The 15,674-nt window shown below is 33.3% G+C and overlaps 1 protein-coding gene across 7 annotated transcripts in view; it reads right to left on the minus strand.

Annotated features, from left to right (window-relative positions):
- The window catches only part of CDC27 (cell division cycle 27), a 55,198-nt gene that overhangs the window by 7,592 nt on the left and 31,932 nt on the right, over positions 1–15,674 (minus strand). For 5 of the 7 annotated variants that reach the window (XM_018065308.1, XM_018065307.1, XM_013972516.2 and 2 more), the window contains 8 exons: positions 13,499–13,614; positions 11,007–11,106; positions 9,866–10,073; positions 9,114–9,286; positions 6,417–6,569; positions 5,271–5,479; positions 2,655–2,772; positions 682–810 (listed from right to left, as the gene is read on the minus strand). In XM_018065308.1, the coding sequence (XP_017920797.1) occupies positions 682–810; positions 2,655–2,772; positions 5,271–5,479; positions 6,417–6,569; positions 9,114–9,286; positions 9,866–10,073; positions 11,007–11,106; positions 13,499–13,614 (1,206 nt within the window). The remainder of the gene's footprint in view (positions 1–681; positions 811–2,654; positions 2,773–5,270; positions 5,480–6,416; positions 6,570–9,113; positions 9,287–9,865; positions 10,074–11,006; positions 11,107–13,498; positions 13,615–15,674) is intronic. The other 2 variants (XM_018065305.1, XM_018065306.1) reach the window with 1 other exon arrangement.

Genomic DNA, 15,674 nt, shown 5'->3' on the forward strand with positions numbered 1-15,674 from the left:
TTTTGTATAATGAAGCAAAAACAGGAAAACAAATGCTGAATTACAATTATAGTAAACTTCAAAGAGCGAGTTAAAAATTGTTAAATGTTTATTAGATTTAAAGGACATTGCATTGGAGAAGGAAATGGCAACCCAATCCAGTGTTCTTGCCTGGAGAATCCCAGGGATGGGGGAGCCTGGTGGGCTGCCATCTATGGGGTCACACAGAGTCAGACACGACTGAAGCGACTTAGCAGCAGCAGGGAAGTACTAGATGGTAAGCTATTCAAAGGCAGGAAATATGGTTGCTTCAATTGCCACTATATTCCTAGTGTCTGACATATATTAATAATAGGTATTCAAATAAATACTTGTTGAATAATGCACATATATTCATTTATTCTGTTCATATATTTTGGTCCTAATACAATGGTTTAGGTTTTACATTTAAGGTAACTGCCTTTCCCTATAGGAAATCTTGTTAAAGGATAAACTTCTATTCCTAAATATATACACACATCCATCCTTCCTGTATTTCATGAAGAAATATAGGCAAAAAAGAAATAGCTTTTAAAAATGGGGAAATAAACTATTTAAGACAAAAATTCAAGCATAAATAACTTTTAGTTTATTTAAAAAGTGGCAAAGCTTAAATAGTACTATGTTGAAGACTCAAGATACGCACATATGTATATATCTTACCTTATATTTTTCATTTGCAAATAAAACTGAGGCTCTGTGAAATTTGCATAGAGGGTTCTTAGGATCAATAACAATGGCTTTGTTTAGGGTATCCAAAGCCTTCTCAGATTTCTTCAGTGCATGCTGAACCTACAAGAAGTAAAGATCCTATTAATGTTTTCTTTTGATATTTATGAGGAAAAGTAAAAACCAAATAGTGTGACTCAAAAACAACACAGCTCCCAATTCACCATTAGTCTCCATAATGATAATCAGATTCTATCTTTAGAGTAGATATTTGGTTACCTTTAAGCCTAAAAGACAAGGAAAACCTTAGTCTTTCTTCACAAGAAAATCTGTACTATTTTGTTAGATAATACATTTTAACAGACTTATTATGGTCCTCTAAATATTAGACTTCTCAAAAGTTTTCAAGAACCCCTAAGAGCTCTGGCTCTGAAACTTACCAACCTTGTTTTACTCAGAACAATTACACTTTTACCTATTTTAAGAATTTGTTTTAAAAATAATTCTTCTGCTTTACATATCTGAAAACCATTGATCTGTAATTCTGGGTAGTAAGTAATTCATTTGAAATAACTTAAAAAAACAAAAACAAAAGCAAACCCAACCAAGTCTTATTATTTATTCATGTGTACTCATATTGCTATGTTCATTCTTAGATGAATTATATATTAAAACTAAATTTGAACAGGCTCAGAGACATAGAAAACAAACTGACAGTTACAAAAGGGGAAAGGGGGTTGAAGGAGGGATAAATTAGGAATTTAGGATTAATAGACACAGACAACTATATACAAACTACATGAACAACAAGGACCTACTATATAGCACAAGGAACTATATTCAATATCTCATAATAACCTATAATGGGAAAGAAATTTGAAAATGAATATATATGTATATATAACTGAATCACCTTGCTGAAACTCTGAAACTAACACAACACTGTAAATCAACTATACTCCACAAAAAAACAAAAAACAAAAAACAGGGAAACTATAGCAGAGAAGTAACCTTTCCAGGTCTTAGAACCCACAGATTACAAAATGCTGGACTATGGCCTTTAAGAAAGCCTGCTTTAAAAATGTTCAACTTCACTAAAAGGCAGCAAGAGATACTCAAGTTTGGTTTAAGTAAAGTGACGGAAAAAAAAATCTTTGACGTATTTTCCCTATATTTTTTGTACAGTATCTAACTGTAAAAGTTACCATGTCAATTCTTAAGAAAATCATTATAAAGAGCTAGAATTCTGCCCCCAAAATGAATAGTGAAATTCCACACTTATATAATTTTCCTTATACTGTATGCTTGTTCCCACAAAGGTCAAACTTGCAAAGAGAAAGAAAAGAGGGACAGAAAGAGGGAGAGGGAAGAATGGTGAAAGGACAAGAACAAGAACTCAAAAAAATGTTCCAAGCTTTCAGAGAAATTAGTAAGTAAGATTTTAAAAAACAAACGTACCTGTTCTCTTATCCTATCAAAGTACAACTTATTATCACATACAGTAAGAAAAATATAAAATTGACCATTCTCACCACTTTATAAGAATTTTAATTAGTTCTGACATATCTATACCACTCAGAGGCTAAAATACAGGGAATCATTTAAAATCACTTAAATTATTAATTATTTAATTTAGGAGTTAAATACTAACATGGAAAACTGCCTTCAAAAATATCAAGTATCTCATATTAGTGTTATAATAACCCTATGAGGTAGGCAAGATGGTATTATTTGTCATTCACAAAATAGAAGCTCAGAGAAATTAAGTAACTTGCCCAAGGAATGAGGGTACTCCAGTGATTTCTCTTTATGCCAAGCAAAAAGGCGATATTTTTGGCTGTAAAAGAATCCAGGATATTGTTTCAAGAATAACAATAACAAAACCCCCTAATTTTTATTACAGCAACTAAGCCAATAACAAACATTCTAAAAGGGATTAACTGAACAATACTTAGAAAGCTACTTACTACTCCAATGTGGCAAAGCAAAACTGAACTTTGAGGGTTGATGTCAAGTGCTTTCTGGAAATGCATTTCTGCAAGGCTGAATTTTTCTTGCTTGTAATAAATCATTCCTAAACCATACCTGAGAGTTTAAAATAAAATACAATTTTAAGGATATGAAATGCTAATTTAGTTTAGCTAATAAAAGGATATGTATGGAATGTGGCATTTTAATAAACCAGTAGAAAAATACTGCTAGTCTTAGGGTAGGCAAAATCTAACATGATATAAAACTGCCCAAGTAACAAGTCACTTTTATAAGTAAAAACAATCCAGTCAATCAAACAGTCAATCAAATAAAACTATAACAACTAGAAAAAAAGAAACCACATCCTTAGACCTACCACTACAATCTAGATTTAATAGCTAATTTTTACTGAGCGATTATCATGTGTCTGCCAATAATTTTATTAAATTCTTTGTTTGATTTACCTTATTTAATCCTAGATGGAACCAAGGAGATAGGCACTATTATCAATCACATTTTAAAATAAAACCAGTCCATTCTAAAGAGGATCAGTCCTGGGTGTTCAAGGACTGATGCTAAAGCTGAAACTCGAATACTTTGGCCACCTCATGTGAAGAGTTGACTCATTGGAAAAGACTCTGATGCTGGCAGGGATTGGGGCAGGGGAGAAGGGGACGACAGAGGATGAGATGGCTGGATGGCATCACCGACTTGATGGACATGAGTTTGAGTAAACTCCGGGAGTTGGTGACGGACAGGGAGGCCTGGTGTGCTGCAATTCACGGGGTCGCAAAGAGTCGGACATGACTGAGCGACTGAACTGAACTGAGCTGAACTGAAGGGTGGGTAAAGAATCAGCCTGCAATACAGGAGCTCCAAGAGACCTAGGGTTGATCCCTGGGTTGGGAAGATCCCTTGGAGGAGGAAATGGCAATTCACTCCAGTGTTTTTCTCCGGAAAACTCATGGGCAGAGGAGCCTGGTGGGCTACATACAGTCCACGGGGTAATGAAAAGTCAGACATGACTCAGTGACTAAACACACACACAAGTATTCTATTCAGATCCTCCCTCGATGATTCTAGACCCTAAATTCCTAACAATGCTACTCCCATATTATTTGTCCAAATGCATATATATTTTATACTATGATTAAAGTATGCATAGTTCATGGTCTGCTTACCCTCTCCCCATTCACTGTATCAAAAATATGCTCCTATAGCGTTCAAAACTTATAGACTTCAAAATTATAATTTTTAAAGGCTTCACATAGACATTAAAATTACCCATTTTAAAGATTATGCAAGAGTATATCAAGTTGATATACATGTGTGTTTCCTGAATTTTCAAAACATCAAATATATTGTCACTGATTTACATTAAGGATCCCTCTTGGTGAAACTAGACAATAATGAAGGGGAATAATCAACATATGATTAAGAAAAAAGCACAACAGTATACTGTTTATTATTATAATATGTTAGAGGTCAAGAAAAGGTATGAAAAGTTCTACGCTAATAATGGTGAAAATGGAGATAACTAAAGAAAGACTACTCACCTTGGAGTGGGAAAAATAAATTTGCTTAGTTTAGTTAAATACTTAGTTACCTGAATAACTCAATATTGAAAGTCTTCCCATTAAAAGCTTGCTAGTCTGAATATACCTCCTTTTCTCTAATTGCAACAATTATTTTTATAACAATTTTGTTATGGTAAATTTTGTTAAGAATGCAACTACTGAAATATGGCAGAACAGATAACTACACATTTAAGAAACAACTTAAGTCCTATTAAGAAGTGAGCTCTGAAAATATCACAGAGAACCTTATGGGAATGTTGGCAAGCCTAACTGTTTAACAGGTCAGCAGAAGCTAGTACTCATCAGGCCATCTTTCAGGCAATGTAACTACTTAGAAATGAGATAAGATTCATTTAAAAACACATATACAAATCAAAGAATATATTTCAGTAATCTAATGCTTCAGATTTAGAAACTGCTATGATTAACCCAATCATTAATAGATTAACCTTCCTATTCATCTACTTAAGCACAAGTATAAAAAAGTAAAACAGATATTACTTAAACTGGAACATTCTTGATAAACTTAATAAACTAGAACTAATACTTAATAAATCTGCCAAAGAGCAACAACTAATGGATAGTTTTCTATGTTTATTTTCTATTATCCAAAAGGTAGCAGAAATTACTTATTAAATAATAGAAAAGAAGAACTATACTGTTATTATAATTATGATAGAGAAAATTATACTGTTGTTCTCCACAGTCCCAGCCATTCTCTATTTTCATCACCATTTTAGTGCTCTAACAAAAAATAACAAATCAAAGTAACAATACTAGATATTAATACTTGCAAAAGTTTAGTAGGAAAAAAAGTAGAAACTGTTCAGTATAAGCATCTGGAATTCTATTGGCATTAGTTAAGAGTTTGTTAAAGGTATAAATTTCACATAAAAAACCACTTAGGTTAGGAGCTACCAACCAGTATGTACCATTCTTCAAATTCATGACAACAAAGAAATAATCTCACAAGAAAAATTACTGGGTACCAGCCCCATTAATAAGACACCATCTTTGCACTTTGTTAGCACTTACCATGCATTATAATGTCTAGGATTGACTCTGATAGCATTTCGAAAACAAGCTAATGCTTTGTCTAATTCTTCAGTTAACACAAACTCGTGCCCTAATAGAGTATAGGCATAAGCATAATTTGGATCAACCTGGATAGCTCTCTGGAAGAATTTAATTGCAATATCATGTTCCCGCTGCAAACTGAAACAGTTCCCTGCAGCACACCAGGCCTTAAAAAAAAAAAAGGAAACAAAAACCAAATGCATAATTAAAATTTTGATTTATTTTTTCTCACAAAAGCAATCTATGACTAAAATCAAGACTCAGATCTTACGAAGAACAGAAAGACAGCAACTGAAGAGCTTCAACAGATACAGTCAATCCTCATTATTCAAGGATTCCATATTTGCAAATCTGCCTACTTTCTAAAATTAACTTGTAAAACCAAAATCAATACTTGCAGTGCTTTAGTGATCATTGGTGGACCCACATGTGATATGCGTGTGTATATTTCTCCTAGGAGTAATGGTTCAGTATTTGTTAATTTAGCGTTCATGGAAACTACAGACCTAACTACCAGGAATAATGAGAACTGACCCTTAAATTCTAAGCTTAAATATGTTACAAAAGGACCACTAAATATTCTTGGGATGCAAGGAAATAAAACCTTTATAGGACTGAAACATGTACATAAACTGCCTATGCCCTAAAATGACAGTTAATTATTATTTTAATTTAAAATGAGCACTTTTAAATTTCTACTTCTGTTTAATGAACTCTACTCTTGGTGACAACAGCAAGTATAACCAAATCTTGATTAATCCCGAATGAAATATCTGCTTTAAGATTTTTCTATTTGTGAATCTCTACCATATATTCTAGGATTTCTCCTTCTCTGAGTCTCAGCCTACAGAGAAGAATGCAAAAATATGCGTGGATGAAACTAAATTAATGATTTGGGTCATTCCCATTTGGTAAAGACAATCAAAAAACAGTTGCAGGGAATTCCCTGGTGATCCAGTGGTTAGGACTCCTCACTGTTACTGTTGAGGGCCTGGGTTCAATCCCTGGTTGGGGAACTAAAATCCCACAAGCCATGCCAATGCAGCAAAAAAAAAAAAAAAGAAAAGAAAAATAAACATGAACGAAGTGCTTCAGTTAATTTACCTCTGGTGAATTTTTATCCATATCTGTTAAGTCTTTTGAAAGAACTGAAAGAGCAACATCCTTTTGAAGATGCCAAAGTGTTGTAGAGTAGATCTCCATGCCTTCGACTCTGTAATTTTCAATTCTCCTAACCTCTGAGAATATTCTTTCAGCCTGAAATATAAAAATTAGTAAGAGGAAAACAAGTTGATACAATTTACATATATACTGGGAGAGTGCTGGGCACTATTCTCATAGGACCTAAATGTTGCCTTATTTTACACATGAATTTTATGTGAATTAGCACCAACACATGGCCAAATTGAGTAACCTTCTATGGTAGGTCAAATGTTGATGCAATCATATTCATACTTAACCTACTTTTTATACAGAAGTCATGGTAGGAACATAAATTCTGAGGAAAAAAAAATTGTTTCCACCAAAAAGAAAGAAGAAAGATCTAGACAAATTTAAAAAGAAGTCAATTATTTTATTCTCAAAAAACATTATTCCAAATTTTTATAGCAGCTTTATAGAATAACTCTCTGGAAAGGTGAGAGACAAGCGACCTCTGCAAGAGAAAACCTATTTTTGTACATTTATTAGGAGGTTAAGTTGAACACTTTAAGGGAAAAATAGGCTTGGGTGGCTGTCAACCCTATGGCATACTGAGCACTGAATATTTCCATCAGTGTCGTACCTGCTAGGAACTACAGTCCCTGCCTAATATAAATTCCTTTTTCTTCTGCAGCACTCTCTTGACTTTAGGGTCCCTTCTCAGCTAGCATGTCAAAGTTTTTTCCTTGCCACACTCACAGCTTCCAGAACTGTGCTTCTCTCCCCTGAAGTTTGAGACTTTGGGCTATATGATACCAGTTAGCTCCCCAGTTTATCAATTCGTTAAAAATTCTGAAAGTCAAACTTAGTTTAGAATAAGGAATATCAGGTCTATTTTTAATGAAATGAAGATGACAAGATAAGGAAATAGCATTCATAAAACTAGAAAAATAGGAATGCTTAGATATGGCCATAAAAATAAGAATTCTTATGATATAGCCATATATCATCTAGAATTAGCTTAAATTTGTGACTCCCCTGAAATTCCTTAAAAGTTATACAGATAAATTTTCCATTTTTTCAAACACACACTGGTTACAAGAAAACAGACCTAACCACCTGTCAAGTACAGGCTTTAAAAATCTGGTTTAAAATTTTTCAGAATCTATTGTTTCCTCTGAAAAATGATTATGCCACAGACAGAAAGGAAAACTGGAACAAAACTAAAACTTAAGTTGAAACAAAGATTTCCTTTAAATATCTGGGTCTACATCTGCTCTATGATTAGGGGTAACACAAAAATTCATGTTAAGAACCCATGAAACAAATAATTTTGAAAAGGCTTGCCAAACCCCACTTCTACCTATGTACCAAGTAAAAAAATCACAATTCAGCAATGAAAAAGGGTGTCTACAATTGTTTTTTCTTTATTACTCAAAATTACAAGAATAGGTATCTTCTGGATTTATTCTCCACCTGGAAGAATACTACACCCCTAGAGCTCTGCATGGCTCCTTAAAGGAGCAATAATCTTCTTTCTCTGAGCATGTTTTTAAAAAAATTAGCACCATACTTCACTGTTCCCCAATCTCCTTACCATGCTTCATTCTTCCTTCATATCATTTATTGCTGTGTCCTTATATATTTATTGGCCTATAATTTCTCTTACTAGAAAGGGGGCTTCCCAGGTTGCACCAATGGTAAAGAACCTGCTTGCCAATGCAGCAGATTTAAGAGACATGAATTCAATCCCTGGATCAGAAAGAGCCCCTAGAAGAGGGCACTGCAACCCACTCCAGTATTCTTGCCTGGAGAATTTCATGGACAGAGAGGAGTTTGGTGGGCTACAGTCCATAGGGTTGCAAAGAGTCAGACACGCTTGAGGCAACTTAGCATATGCATACTTGCTAGAAAGTAAATTCTATGAAGGCAAGCAATTATCTGTCTAGCTATATTACAGTATAGAAGAGAGTCTGGGATAGAATACGCACTCAAATACATGCTGAAAGTAAAAAGGGCAAACAAATGATCTTATTATCAACTTTAAACAATTTATATTAGGTTTCTTAAAGCTTTTTTTAAAGGTTTTTCTAATTTAAGTTTAGAGGTGGGTGAGGAAGTGCTTTGAAAGTAGAACTGGGGAATAAATTAGAATTTTCTTTGGCTTTAGGTTAATCATCCTCTCCTTTCCTGATTTAAAGAGATAACTTAAGCAACAAATATAATTAAAATTAAAATGATAAAACCTTACAATAAGAACATTATATCCTCAATTACTTACAACTTTCTTCATTGTATTAAGTTTATAAAACATACTAAGTACTAAAAATTCATCCCAGTAAGCTCTCTATATAGTAGAAAGAATTTTGATTATAAACGTCTATTTACATGGTAAATACATATTTTCAGATCCAAGTAAGTAGAGTACAAATGTTCCATGTAAGAATTAGTTTGGTTCTCTACAAATCTATCTCAAGTAATCCCAAAGAATTCAAATTACCCTTAACACAAGAAAGAACTGAACTGATAAGTTATTGATACTGACAAAATAAAGACATTACAAAACAAATACTGACCCTTCAGATCTAGCCTTCTCAAACATAATTTTAATTAAATTTAAATTACCTCTAGAAAGGCATATGTAACTTTTTAAATACTTACTTGCATGTACTCTGAAAGTTCGAAATAGGCCCTTCCAATTTGGCACAGCACCCAACCAGTATTGTAGTGGTGAGAAGGTAGGTGGCTCAAGATATTAATAGCTTCTTTGCAGTTGTATGAACACAAAGCTAAATAACCTTTCCCCATTTCACGAAGAAGGCTCATCAAACCTTCTGGGAGAAAATAATGTAGTAAACAAAGGAAAATAAAACACAATAAAGCTGCCTGGTTTCCTAGGAAGGCTAATTAAAAAATATTTCATTAAACTTTCCAACACTGGGCTTCCCTGGTGGCCCAGTGGAAAAGAATCTGCCTGCCAACGCAGGAGACACAGGTTCAATATCTGGTCCAGGAAGATCCCACAAGCCACAGAGCGACTAAGCCCATGCACCACAACTATTGAACCAGAGCTCTGGAGCCTGCAAGCTGCAACAAATGAGCCCACGTGCTGCAACTCCTGAAGCCCATGGACCTAGAGCCTGTGCTCCATAACAAGAAATGCCACTGCAACGGGAAGCCCACCCACCACAACCAGAGAGCAGCCCCTGAGAAAAAGCCCACACAGCGGCAATGAAGACCCAGCACAGCCAAGACTAAAAATGAGTAAATAAGAAAATGACCAAAAAAGAAAAAGGAAAAAAATGCCAGCATCTCCCCAGAAAAAATGTTTCTTTAATGAACATAAATAAACTTACTTAAAAACAAGTGAATAAAATAAAATATAAAGAAGATTTTAAGCTTTTAAAACAGACCTGCTGCTGCTTTCTGCAGATTAAATGCCTGGATCTGAGGGGTAATTGTGGAGATTTTTCCTTCTGAAATGATTGAAGAGTCTAATTTTGTGATTTCCAGGCTATCATTTATGTTAGGTTGAGTTATTCCTCCTTTACTAGTTTTACTTTTTGTTTTTCTGTTTGGGATTTTAGGTGGAAACTTCATTTTTAATTTTTTGCTATTCTCCTGTAACAAGAAGGAAAAGTCAATAACTTGTTATACTCATGTATTTTAAACATCTATCTAACCCTTTTTCTCAAGTATTAGATATATAATAAACATATGGTTTTGACTGATCTACATTTTTCTCAGAAAATTTTATAAAAACAAAAGTCTTCAAACTCACTTAATGTAAAACGTAACAATTCTGAAAGTAAATCATATTAACTAACTAGTATTTATTACATTAGCTTTAAGCATTTCTCTTTATTCAAAGTGTATCACTTTCATTTATTAATTAAAAATAAGAAAGTAAGGAGATACAACAACTACCTAATTGTCTCAGAGCACTGAAATCTGTAAGGTATAAAACTGCTGATCTATATGTCACAATTAAAGACTGTAATATTTGTCAATGGATGAAGAAAATTTACCAAAGGTATAAAACTCTCCAGCTGTCCAAAGAAATGTGCAAAGAAAAAATTTTCATTCACTCTTCCCACAATCCTTCCCAATGGAAACATGTGACATAACCACAGTATACCATCAAATCCAGGAAACTGGAATTGGTGCAATACTAGCAACTAAAACTATAGATCTTACTTGGATTTCATCAGTTTTCACATGGACCTTTTAAAAAATTTCGGTGTGTACAGTTCTGTGAAATTGTGTTACATGTATGGATTTATTTAATCAACTACCACAATAAAGATTCAGGACTATTTTACCACTACAAAAAGAAATTCCTTTGCGCTATGCTATAAAAGACACATCTTCCCCTCAGTCCTACCTCCTAGTAACTATTGATCTCCTCTCCATCTCTGTAATTTTGTAATTTTAACATTAAAAAAATGTTAAATGGTCTCCTAATGTATTCATTAGAGACTGAGTCATCGATGAACAGAAATTTCAGAGGAGGAAGTATTAAATAAATGTGACATACAGAAATTTTTAAATTACCTTGGTTGTAGAGCTGTCACTAGTAAAAAGTCGCGAACTTCTTCGAGGCAGTGCATTTGGGGGAGATGTGATAGTGGGGCTCAATACCTGAGGTGTTGTACTAAAAAAATGATAAAAGTAGATATTTAAAAAACCTGTTTATGACCATTAATTATTATTTCAAGTATATTAAAAATATGCATTCAACATGTTTGTATTCTAAAACTGATGAGATCAATCCTTTCCTCACCCTCCTATGAAAACTCATTTAAAGAACTATTCTTGTTACCATAAAATGATATAAATTATAGCACAGATCTTCACTCTATTTGAAATTGCTCATTTGAACATAAAACAATCCACATAAAAGTTCTGGGTCAATAAATAGTAAACATCTATAAACCAATTATCTTTAGTCCTTATTTGGAACTATAGAAAGTTAAGGAAAAACAAAGCTGGACATAGTCTAAATGTGGGATATTTGCTAAATAAATATTACTAGAACAATTGATACCTGAGAAGTTATTACCATGTAAGTTCAAACAGCCACATCAAGGGATTATTCTGCAGAATGAGAGAGGGGGACATGGACAGTAAAAGTATTTGAAGAAATAATGGCCAAAAATTAGCTAAATTTGATGAAAACTATCAACTAACAGATCCAAGGAGCTCAATGAATTTGAAGCCCAAGAAAGGAGAAAACACACTAGAGCATAATCAAATGGATTAATATCAGTGATAAAGAAAAAAATCTTAAGAGTCAGAGAAAAGAGACAGATTACATACACAGAAACAAAAATAAGGATGGCAAGAAGTTTCTTATCAGAAACAATGCAAGCAAGAAGACAGTAGAGCAATGTAAAGAAAAAAACCTGTCAATTAGAATTCCATACCATGAAAATATCAATCAAAAATAAAAACAAAGGTGAAACAAAAACTTTCTTTTGAACATACAAAGGCTGAAAAAATTCATTACCAACAGACCTAGACTACAGGAAATGTTAACCACTCTGTAGAAGTAAAATATATGACAACAGCATAGAGACTGAGAAACGAGTATGAAAATATACATTACAAGGTTTATACTCCAAGTGATATGGTACAGTATTACTTGAAGGTAGACTTTGACAAGTTAAAATATGTGATATAAACCCTAAAACAACCTCTAAAACGACAAGATAAAGAGTAATTGTTAATAAGGCAATGTTATGGGTTGAATTGTGTCTCCCAAAGGGATATGATGAAGTCCTAACCTCCAGTACTCTTAATGTGAACTTTTTGGGAAATATGGTCTTTGTGGATGTAATTAACTTAAGACGAGGTCATCACGGTGGGCGCGAATTCAATATGACAGATGTCCTAATAAGAAAAAGGAAATTTGAATACAGAGGCACACAGGGAAGATGGCTACGTGGAGACAGAGGGAAATACTGAGTTGCCTACTACAAAATAAGGAATGCCTGGGGCAACCAGAAGCTGGAAGAGATAAGGATCCTCCCCTAGTGACAGCCCTAGCGATACCTTGATTTCAGATAGAACTGTGAGTGAATAAATTTCTGTTGTTTTAAGCCACCCAGTTTGTGGTACTTTGCTAGGGCAGCTGTTGGAAACTAAAACAGGCAATAAAGAAGGTAGAGTGGTACACATCAACTATACATCAACTAAGAAGATAAAAAGGAATTAGTAATACAAAGAAGGCAAAATTAATGTAATTCATGTGTATTACAGTTAGTATATTTGTTTAAATGAAATGCATAATTCAGTAAATTATGTTTATATATTCTTGAAGACTAACATATATTTGGACTATTAACGTGCTCTGCAGGAGGCTCAGGCTCCTTCTTATCACTGAGCCCTAGGCAATCACTGCCACCTACCTGAGAGTTGGCACTCATAATGAGACTTACCAGCCAGGCATTTTAGAAATATTGAGGCCTTTTATACACTCAAGGTATATGCACACGTGTACCTATTTTAAGACTTATGGTACATGTTCACTATTTTGGGAGGTAAAGTAGCTTTCTCTTAATATATTAGCTATAATTTATTTTTGAGGCCTTGAATAGGAAAAGAAATCTTATTTAACACCATTTCTGTGTGAAAATGGATTCATCATTTGAAGATTTATTGGCAGATTCATACTATGATATACTTATAGAAATGCATAATAGGGGAAGGGGAGAATAATCTATCTGTACTTGATCAGTGGAGAAGATTACATAAAAAAAAAAAAATTATTTTGGAGGAGTGCTAGCAATATCTAGTTTAAACAAACTCACAAGGCAATTAGAATAAAAAAGTATTTTAGCTAACTCTTGTCTTGATTTGCATTGTAATATTAAAAAATTAAATTTCCTTTTTCAGTAAGTTGGAAATTCCAAATTTAACATATTCAAAATTTACAATAGTCATTCCAGAATTCTTGGAGCAGTCAAAACAACCTGCCTAAACTGAAGAACTCTTTCACGACAAGAAAAGCTAAACAATATCAAATTATGAGACCAAATAAATACCTTGTTTGTGGGCCAGAACTTTGTGTCTGTGCAACAAGAATTGGAGTTACCTCTCGACTGTTTCCACTCTGTGAGAAGACAGACTTTGTTCCAGTTTGGCCGATTCTGGCAACAGACTGTAAAACACAAAAAGTCTAACGTTTGTGAATTATAAATTGCATTGTGAGTGGTAAAAGACATCATGATGTACCTATCTACATTTCCCCAATACAAGATTTCATATTATATATTGTCTGTCATCTGAAAACACAAACTATTAATGTCATTATTGATGTCATTTTAGGTTAATTAATTATTGATATATTAGAATGAACATCATCCTATTTCCTCATATTAAGCTCAGTATTTTTACCTTTATACTATCTTTTTATCTTTCGACTTTAGTTATCAAGGAAAGGCTTAAGATTATTATGTAACTTTCCCAGTTGGGGCTAAGTGCTAAAAAATTTTAAGACAGCTACTATTCTCAAGAGTCATGATCTAATTTAGTATACATAAAAAATAATACAGTAAGATTTTATACCCCTTCTTTGGCACTTAATAAAGACAGTCTTAGAGTAATTCAGATTAGTAGATTAAAAAAAACACTGGGTTATTTTCCAAATTCTAAGAATATTGCACTGAATTAGTATTTCTTTTTGATGTGTTCAATCTTCTGGACTGTGCTTGCCCCTTCTCTCTTCTCTAATTTATCACCTTATTTCTATTTATTTTCATCACTTAACTTTTTTATAAAGTGATCTGTGTCAGCGAATATTGAGAAAAGAACATTTTACTACCAAATAAATTTCTCCAAAAATTAGTTGCTTTGATAGTCACTGTATATAATTCTGAAATTGCACATTATAAATAATCATTAATAATTACTTTCTCACCATACTGAAAGCCTTATTTTGGCCTTCTCAACATTTAACATCATTGATCATGCCCACCTGCCTCGCCCTTCTGAAACTTTGTGTAATTTCTAAAATATTTAGTATAGTATCTTGATTATTTGTTCTACCACTTCATTTGCTGGCCCCTCTTTGTTCCACTGTTTTAAATTAAGTTCCTTAGCAACTCTCTCTTTCTCTAGGAGAGCATGGTCATGTTGTATCTATCACTTGGTCATATTCTTACCTCTGTAACTAACTATCCACTGAATATTTTCACCTATTTTCTGGCCCTTCCTTATTTAACAAAGAACTATCTGCTGAACTCACTACTTGGTTTGATATTTTTAGTTAATACTGCAGGGAGATTTGGAAGTATAGCTTTTCCAAGAATGTATTGTAATAGAGTAAAAGAACAGAGGCAGAAGAGGCTTAGACTGGGCAATGAAATCATATATGCCTTTACTACCTAACTTGTCCTTAATTACTCTGACTCATGGTTTTGGCCTACTTCCCCTGGCATGCTAACCATTGTCTTATTATGCCTTCTTATAACTGTAATAAACTAATTTCCACATATATATGTCACTCTCATAGTAATACAACAGCAGGTAGTTGTCAACTTTTTAAAAATCCAGTTTAAAACACAATTTCCATATTAAATACTTTTAGTTCATGTTTACCACTCTTGGAGTTCTTATTATCACTCATTAGGAAGCTATCATATAAAAAAACTTTGCTAAAGTTCAGGAGTAAAAGAGTAAAAACAAAACAAGAAGAAACATGTTTCTCTGAGGGTAAAAGGGCTATCGCAGTCATTCGCATAACAGTATGACTCATTTAGCTTTCATTTCTTAAATATCCATTATGCACAGCAACAGGCATTTACATATATAACCTAATTTAATTCTCACATAAGATACCCTGTACCACAGATACGTTTTAATTTTTTCACAGATATGTTTTAAATAAACCTCACTTTGGCCTCTACTGCCACAGACAGTAAAAGAACATTATAAAAAGAGTCACAGTTACAATGCAGTCTTATTGCAGTATTTACTATAAAGATTCTATGAAATATTTTTCATTTTACTAGACTTTAACTCCATACCTGAGGATCCACCATAAAAATTTTATTATCACAAAAAGCTAGCTTTATGTGAGTCATCTTTTTTCATGTTAATATTAGTACAACTGAAAAACAAATATACTGGTGGGGACAAGCAAAAACCACGGCAGGTATAATTTCCATTATTTACATTCAAAGTGATCATCTTAATTTTGTTTTTTAAAAAAGGAACTTA

This window comes from Capra hircus, chromosome 19, assembly GCF_001704415.2.
Source record: "Capra hircus breed San Clemente chromosome 19, ASM170441v1, whole genome shotgun sequence".
NCBI classification, from domain to species: domain Eukaryota; kingdom Metazoa; phylum Chordata; class Mammalia; order Artiodactyla; family Bovidae; genus Capra; species Capra hircus.